This window comes from Frankliniella occidentalis, unplaced genomic scaffold (genome assembly GCF_000697945.3).
Source record: "Frankliniella occidentalis isolate FOCC.00 unplaced genomic scaffold, Focc_3.1 Scaffold1, whole genome shotgun sequence".
Classification (NCBI taxonomy): Eukaryota; Metazoa; Arthropoda; class Insecta; order Thysanoptera; family Thripidae; genus Frankliniella; species Frankliniella occidentalis.
The window spans coordinates 2,455,093-2,464,148 of record NW_026267131.1 but is presented as its reverse complement, the minus strand read 5'-3'; the positions used below and the strand labels follow the sequence as shown (position 1 = coordinate 2,464,148).

Here is a 9,056-nt window from a genome sequence, read left to right as displayed (position 1 = left end):
CCGCCCTTCAGCTCCTAACCCACCCTGTCTTGCACCCCAGGCCACTCAGGCGCCCCACGATTCTACACCGGCATTGTGTGACTGTTCTAACACACACACACATACACCTACAGAGAGTCGCATTCACACACACACACACACACACTTGTGCGGGCGGGCACATACACACGCGCGCCGAGTTAATTCGCGTGGCACAACACTTGACAGGCACCCTATGGTTTTCGAATTGCCGCATTAGAGCGCACTTAGCACGGCGGACCTTATGCTCCCAAGGCCGTCCCTCAGCCGCCACCTGGACCGGCGAAGTCTAGCAGCGCGGCTGGGCTCTCATCAAATTACAACTCACTCTTTATACCATTTTTGTCTCATTTTTTTAAATACTTTTTTAATGACTGTTATGCCAAATACCGATTTCCTCCCTTTGTTCCCAAGTTTCTCACGTAAAATTCCCCAACAGTGCAACATTTTGCGTGCTAAAACATAAAAACAATGACCAAGTTCCACCAGGGGTACTTTTCCTCGACGAAAGGAAAGGGTGTGCGTGCAATGTCATTGCCGTCCTTACTAATTTAGGGTGGATAGAGCGTGGAAAAGGCCTGGGCTGGGAGGGCTAATGTCGGTTGTCAGGTTACCCGGTTTTCTCTGTACAATAATTCCTACAGCGGTGTTTAGTTTACGCTGGAATGAGTAGTCTCAGGTGGTGTGACGAGTCGCTCTGTGAAGCCCGATCTCTGGCAATTAGTGCCAGCCCTGTGTAAGTGGTTCTCTCTTTTGCCACTGTCCTCCTTCCAGCTCATTTTCTCTCCCTCTTCGTCTTTCTACGTCTCCCGCTCTTCTCGTGCCCTTCCCCTCTCTCTCTCCGAGGGAGGGCTTAGACCCCTATAGGGGGAGTACTTATTAAAACCTGAGCTCACGGAAGTATTTTTACCCTAGGCCATAATTTCCTCCTCAGATCTACTCACCCTCCTCCCCCACCCCCTCCCCTGGCCGAGCCCTAGCAGGAGGGGTCCCGTGTGTATAATCAGTGCAGCTATGGCGGTCACGGCTTAAGGCCAATCTGAACAGCCCTCGCACCTGAGACCCGACGGGGGGACAGCTGCTCCAGTACAGGGTCAACGAAAAACCATTGGCCTGGGAGGAGACTGTCTCTTAATCGAGCAAGGCGCCAAGAGGGAAAACCCCGAGTATATTGTTTCCTTTTGTCATTACTTTGTACTTATATTCGTTTCGGGAAGTGCTATTACACTGTCTTTCTACAGATGATTTTGATAATAATGAGAAGGTGCATTTGGCTGCTCTCAGCCGCGCCAGGCAAATGACGGTCTTATTGCCTGAAGTTGCCTGGCGCCATATTCTTGAACTTATTATATATATCTACAGTTGATGTACGTTTTCCTTCTTCGCCCCGTCTCCTTCGCTTCCAATGCTCCTCCCTCTGCACGTGTCACTTTCCTGTAATTCTTCACTGCTTGAGGTCGCCCTGCCAGCGTCCACCTGGAGGGAACTCGTGTAGCTGATAAGCGTGCTTCCGGGCCGGGGTAACGCAGGACAACAGGGACTGTCTGTGGCCTCAATTAATATCTTTCGGGTGGGTTAATTTCAGCCCCCAAGGCCGGCCTGTCTCCTTCCGTGTCCTGCTTCCTCGCGGTGTATGTGGGACACACGGCTCACTATTAATCTACGCGGTGCGTTAAAACCGCACCCGATCCCTGCGGTCGGGGAGAGGATTGATAACGGGGTGAAAAATAAAAATAAAACAAGGACAAGCGGTGTGACGGATGGTGTGAGCGCTTGCGCGGCGCTGGCGGTGACAGCGGGCCGCGATCAGCTGATTAATAAAAATAATGTTGTGTTTTGCTCGTGCCACCCACGGTCATTACCAAGTCGATGACCAGGATGTGATTTTTTGAAATTATACCGCGACTAACAATCGGCTAATTCTTTATAACGGCAGAAGCGCGCCTCTTTGCGTCAAAAGCATTTGCCATGTGTGTGTAAGAGTAATGCGGCAAACCCAAATGATGGCAAATGTATTATTTGTGTTCTTTGTCAATGGACACTATATTTTGCAGCGGCTGCATTTAGGAGGCGCGCATTGTTATTGATGATAACAGATTTGTGAGCTCTGGCTTTGGCCTTGGTGTTGTCATCGGTTTTTGCATCTAGTGCTTTAGGCGAGATCACCTGACGCGCGCCCCACTTGATTCTTTTCTTCTCCCTCCACACTCTAAATGTCAAGGACAATTTTTGTAACTAGCACCGGACTTCTGCGTGCATAACTGAATTCAGATACAATATTGTGACTTGCTGGTCACTGTATGTGTGTTGGTAGTTACAATATTGTATCTGAGCTAGTTATGCACACAGAAGTCCGGTGCTAGTTACAAAAATTGTCCTTGGACATTTAGAGTGCAATCTGGCTCTCTCCCTTTCTCCCCACGCTCTTTCTTGTCCCGCTTTGCGTCAACTCTCTCTCTCTTTCCTCTCTCAGTAACACTCCAGCTTAATCTCCGAGCGCTGCCTCCCTGGTACTCGCTGGTACTCGGCCGATAAAGTAACGCGTGTTAAGCCGAGTTTTCTCCTTTTCTGGGGTGGGGAGTGACGAACTTTGTTAGCGGTTCAGAGATCGCCGTTGTCGCGGCCATGTCGTTGGTCTTGAAAGCGTGTGAGGGAGAGCGGAAGAGAGCGAGAGAGAGGAAGTGGGGAGGGGAGGGGGTAGTGACTTTTCAATCCACTTTGCGCAGACCAACGCCGTGCGCAGACCGCCACAGCCACAGTCCGTCCCGACGGGCTGCAGCGCTGCGCACCGAAACCATGTACACATTCTACAAAACCTTCATTTTTATTTCAAAATTCACAATAAATAAACATCTCATCTTATCAAATCTGAGTCTTTCTCACTGTTAATAAATTTCGTCATTTCACGATGATAATATGGCACGAATAGTTCGTAATTGAAAGTCACAAGTATTATTGGTCAATGTTGATTCCGATCTGTTCGTAGCGTTATAAAACAAACTATTTGTAACATCACGATTTTAATAGTGTCAATTGACATCAGGATGTTAGAATGTTTGTTTCAAGAATTCTTGTGTCTAGGATCGTTCTTTTAGGACAACAACCGAGTTACAAACTGTTCGTCACTTTACGAATGTATTGATTAAGTTACTTTAAGACAACGAAGAGTTTGTGTAGAAATATTAACATGACATTTTTCGTGAAATTACCATATAATTTCCAACAGTGCTTTTAAAGTTAATTTGTGCGGTTTCTAACAAAATGCATTTTTCAGGGAGGTGAAAGCCGAGTGAAAATATCGTGTTTAGGCCGGTTATTTCTATTTAAGTTAGCGTCCGTCAAATGAGCGTTTTTTTCCACCGTGGATCCCTTCCCATCCCTCTATCCCTTGCAGGCCCCTCCCTCCCCTCACTGCCACCGCCACGCCGCCACTGGAACGGCAGCGCGGAGAGCAAAAGTTCTCTCGGGCAAAGTTTCATCAAGTGTCCGTGAAGCGACGATTATAACCTATCGCCCGTAAAACACCCTTTAGTGAGGCCGGGGGGATCAGATCCGGCTTTGTTCGAGGTGTGGGCTCAGGACTGCAAGCTGTAGATTTACTTTACCTAAAACTTCGGATGTGGTTTTTTGCTTTTTTTCGTTTTTAATTATTTAAGTGCTTGCCTTTTGTTATATTTTAGACAGTCGTAAAGAAACCCACAAGGTGTTCCTGAGGCATTCCGAGGCGACCCTGCGATGAACGCCTTGGGCGGCGCCTGCCTTTGGTATCGACCAGGCGGGAGTGCCTGCTCCCCCTCCTGACTCCGCTCCACCCCGTTCCACCTCGCCCTACCCCGCCCCACCCCTTCTCGCCCTTACACCTGTTGCACACACCACCGCCTGCTGATGCTGCTGGCTGATGGTTAAGATGACTGTATGCCAAATATTTTGCAATAAGAGTAACCACCTCGCGGTATGATGTAGTTGGGCAAAAGGTTCTATGAGGAAGTATTAGTGAGAGTCTCAAGATTTTCTAGAGCAGACTGAGTCCCATCACGCTATGCAAAACAGAGACAGAAAACAATAACGCGTTGCTTCAGAATCAGTTCACAGCGAAGGCCGAAGGGTCCCGAGATCCCCCACTTTCAAAGTTGGTGTACAATTGCGCTTTTATCTGCCAGTATTCGAGACACTGTTAAAAATATTTTGTGATTTTCTAACACTTTTTCGATGTGAATTAACTGTGAAATCACATCACTTTTCTGTAATCAGAAATAGTGCATTTTGCTATCTCAATTTGGAATAGTTCTCCACCAATCGTAATACTTTCTAAAGTTAAACAATTTTTGACAACGAATAAGAGTTGTGCCAAACGAGCCTTCATATGGAGATGTAATAAACTGTTAAATCTTATGTTGCAGGGCGACGCACGCGGTGTGGGGGCTGCAGCCGCTGTGGTTCCACGTGGTGAATGTGGCGCTGCACCTGCTGGCCTCGCTGCTCTTCACTCGGGTCTGCGTCTCTGTGGCCGGGCTGAGGTCGGGCTTCGCCACGCTGGCAGGCCTGCTATTCGCCGCGCATCCCATTCACACAGAAGCGGTAAGTTTGAAATAGCGAAAGGGACAATCTTTGTACGTAAGTGAGATTTAATGCTACTTTGTGTGAAAAGAGAGGTATAGTTTACACATGGATATACTTTTTTCCTATTGTTTCTTTTTAAGTGAGATGTTGCCTTTAAGGAATAATTGTATCAAACTCCTAACTCTTACCACGCGTCCCATTCACGAAATCGTCCAACAACTGTGTCTACCTACAACCGTTTTGTGTTGAACCCTTGCAAGTATTCAATAACAAGTTTGGTTGACCGGTGTTACTTCCTAAACTGCCATTCTTTACTCGCGCACGTATGTATTCTCGCCTATTCCTCACTTCAATAGAAGTACGCCACATTTTTATGAATATTCGAAGTTGAAATGAGCATGGACAATGCTAAGCACTTGAATCCATTATGCTTATGCGATGAACTTCCCTAGTAACACAAAACTGTCGCGCATAGTGTAATTGTTTTCAACCGTCCAATTATTGTGACGATAACGAAAATCCAAAAGTGATGGATTTTTCAGAGTCAGACGATTGTCACTGGTCTATCAAATTTAAAACATCTAACATCTTGTTGTATTGATATCGATTCCTGGTCAAATCCACTACAGTGGTTTTTCGCTTCCATTCTGATAGCTAGCCGATAAAGATTCCGAGGAAAAAAGATAGTTTAGCAATAGAATCATTTTTCTCATTTCGTATATCGCACCGATAGTCCGTATCTTTTTTCTACTGTTGTCCGACAATCGTAAGACAATTCTGTGCTACTAGGGTTTGTTAATTTACCTGTAAACCTTTTGCCTCGGACTTTACCTCAAGCTCTGCGAGATTTCGGACAAGCTCGTTTGGTTTTTCAGCGTGCAACCTTTCTTAACCGTGCTCTTGAATTGGCGTTTATGGCTTGTCGTTTTGGGGCCGCCCTTGGGTGGTTGGTGGTCGGGGGGCTGCCCCCCATCCGAGTAGAGTACCACCACCACCAGCGGCCTGCCACGGCTAACAGGTTTGACTCTCTCCCTTTTATGGGTCGTGAACGCATCGGGCTGATCACTGTCAGTCGCGCGGCCCACCGCAGCAGGCCCCGCCTGCCCAGGGGGCTCCGCCCCGCCCCACCACGTCGCGCCCTACTTCGGCCTTTAGCCCTGGCCCATTGGACGCCCTGGCCAATTTCGGGAAAGACCCATTACTGGTCCCCATTCCAGGCCGTGCCGCGCCACGCCGCCGGGGTGTCGCCGTAGTTCTGGTTAGCGTCCTGGGCGTCCCGCTCTATCGCTTTGGTTGTTCGATCTATACTGCTGTGATTGTGTATCTTGCAGTAGAAGCTGATCGTTCCAGTTAGGATTCTGAACTTACCGACAAAATGACAAATGCAGCTCGCGAAATTATTTACTTTTGATCTGGCCGTGTTTGGGCCTCCGAAAGCCCTCGCTTTCCTCCCAAGTCGTCTTTTTTATTTCTTTTTGCCTTGAAAGTCTTTTGGCCTAGCGGGCCGTTCGCCATTATCAGTCTGTGCCAACGACAAATTGTACAAAATTGCTCACCATAAAATTTTATCGACCACGCCTCTCTTGGGCTCGCTCGGGCCCCCTCTCTCCTCGGCAGCCTGCTCGCTCTGATGCCACTTCTAATTTGCAGTCGCCGGCTGATGCCAAGTCCTTTGTGATAAGGCGGCGTGTGTCGAGTAAACATGCCGGCCGTACCGTCTGGCTGTGCCGGCTGTGCCGGCTGTGCCGGTTGTGCTGGCTGTGCTGACTGGTCGTGCTGGCCACGCGCCGTAAGTATAGAGCGGCCGCCTGTAATGGGTGGTGAATCGCGTGGTCAGACCGACCAGGTGGTTAGGGGATGAGCTTTGTCGGCCCCGCCGCCGCCACACGGCGCAGCACAGCGCAGCACAGGCAATTGTCCTCGGCTTCGTGACTGGGCGCAATCGAACTGATATGTATTATAGTTATCGCTGCGCCCTATGTCGCGCCTAATTTTCTTCGAACAAAGGCATAGTTCATCGTTTCGCACCAGGGAACAGGATAAGAATGTAGTGCTTGTGCGCGCACTTGTGCAGGATTGCATCGTCACTAGTCTACCTCTCGAGGCGTTGGAGTTTTCCTGGAATACCGCTGGCGGTCATCCCCTGCAAACACGGACCGTTCCGCGCGGATTGTCGACTTATTCTAATTCGGAACAACAGTTCTTATTTTCTTGGGCTTGCGCTCGGGGCGCGGCCCCGAGGTGTGCTGGGTCTGCACCTGGAACAACAAATCCTTTGTACACGGACGACCCCTACCCCCCGGCCTTGCTGTAAACATCTCCATCTCCACCCTCTGACACGCCGGGTGGAAGGCGCAGTTGCGCAGGGCACGGTGAAAAAGAACACGTTCATATTGCAATTGCAGGTAGAAATATGTGTCCGCAAGGAGCTAACCCCACCCCATAGTCACACGAAGCGACAAAATATAGTGCCACCAGTTTGGAAGAATATACGAATGAATAGGAGGGCCGAAAGGAGAGCTCTTCATGACATATGAATTGTTGCTTTTCTCTTTTCTTCGACGAAACCTAAATTTTAGAACGTATCTCAGCTGGACGACATATATACAATCCAGCGAACAGATGTACGAGAAACAACCCTGACCCTCCGAGGTTCCCCTTCAGTCGCTGCTGCTGTTGCAAGATTCAGATATTTCGTCGCTCACACAAAGCGGACCGGCAGACAAAGTTTATCTTAGTTCCCAGCAGCCTGGTCTCCCGCCCGCTCCCCGCTTGTGCGCTGCTCTTGTCCTTCCTCTTCTCTTTCCTCTGACCATCGAAAAGCTGCATTAATTCTAGGATCCTTTATTTCAACGGCACCAATGTCCTTATCCGGGTCGGGACGACTTGTTCACGAGTTTCCGGGTGCCAATCCAAGCGGAAGGGCAGAGAACCATGATGGTACTTTGTTATTACAAAGCGACCGACCCTTTTTTTACCGCGGTAAAATTATCTCGGGTGGAATGCACACTCAAGTGAGTTGCAGTGCCATACACTATGATCCCTTTCACTAATTACATTTTTCCTCATCCCCGTAAATCTCGAACAAAGAAACAGGGAAAAATCCTAAGCCTTTTCCTCGTAATCTGTCGTTTCGAAACAATCGCCCATAGCACGCGGACGCGAAAGCCGAAACTTTCTTCTTTGAGTGTACTTTGCAGCGGCAAAGGAAAATGGGAGGAAGGAACAAGGAGACGAACAGCGCTTCTGAGCGGACCTTGGGCTTATGAGTGGTAAGCTCTCATCACACTGCACAAAGACTTTGTTCAAATTCTTTTCACTGCGTATGGAAAGTAAGGTTTATCCTCTGCCGCTGCTGCGCCTCTAACAAGGGTTGCCTCATTAGAGACGGGGTGCGGGAAATAATTTATGACAGAAGGATGGAGGAGGGGGAAAGCGATTCTTGTTCATTCTGTGAGTGAGAGACAGAACGAAGGGGAAGAGGGGAAAAGAGCGAGAAAAATTAGTCATTAAAAGTTGGGGTTGGTCTTCCTTTCGCGGACCCGACCTCTTTATCGGGTAGGCATTCTAGGCCGCGGGGCACCTCTGTGGTGCGGGTTGACTACCCGCCTGGCGTGGGCGGCCGTCAACCCCATCTGTTCTCAACTCAACCGAACACCAAAGGAGAGAGGTCGGGGGAGCCTGATGGACCTTAAAGGTTTAAAGCCGCGCAAGAGGGTCCAGGAAAAGTTGGGTCGTGTGTGCGTGTGTGTATGTGAAACTGCGAAGCCACTTCTCTCTCTTTTCTCTCTCGCTTTCTTTATTTCCGAACTCCATGAAAACGACCTGCCTCACTAGCCCTTGCTTCTTGTTCCACCCCCCCCCCTCCTCTTCTACCCTCAACCCCTTCCTCAACTCCCCCAACACATTTCGCCATACCTTGAAGAGGCGCGGGGCCGGAGCAGCGACGAGTCCCTTGACGCTCGTAGACACACACACACGCGCGCACTTGCGCGCGCCGGACGCTCCAATCCGAATTACCCGTAAGTACTTTCAGCGTAATTGCAGCATTACGCGGAGTGGTCCGTGTGTGTGTGCAATAACAGCCGGCCGGCTACACGCCCTAATGGGCCACAAGGAAAAAGGGGAAATTAAAAAAAAAGAATCCTTCCGTCTTGTGCGCGGATGTGGATGCTACCACCACCGTCCTTCTTCATTGGGGCGTTGCTGCAACTGTGATGGAGGCTCTTTCTGTTTAGTGTTATTGATATTTTCGTGCCTCAACGCTCCCCTGGACCCCAGCTTTTTAGGCAGCCGACTGTCTCATGCAGAAGGAAAAGTCGCCATCCTCCAATCCATATCTCCCTTTGCTCTCTATAGCACAGAGCGTTTGTATGTTTTCTTTCTTCATCAAACGATTTTCATTTTAGCCGGGGGGCTGCTGCCCTCTAAATCCCCGCATTGTTTTCCTAATTCGCAAATTTCTTTTTCAGTTCTAT

General features: G+C 49.1%; 1 protein-coding gene across 1 annotated transcript in view; it reads left to right on the top strand.

Annotated features, from left to right (window-relative positions):
* The window catches only part of LOC113202677 (protein O-mannosyl-transferase TMTC1-like), a 195,877-nt gene that overhangs the window by 124,938 nt on the left and 61,883 nt on the right, over positions 1-9,056 (top strand). The window contains exon 3 of the mRNA XM_052267980.1: positions 4,419-4,596. Within this exon, the coding sequence (XP_052123940.1) occupies positions 4,419-4,596 (178 nt within the window). The remainder of the gene's footprint in view (positions 1-4,418; positions 4,597-9,056) is intronic.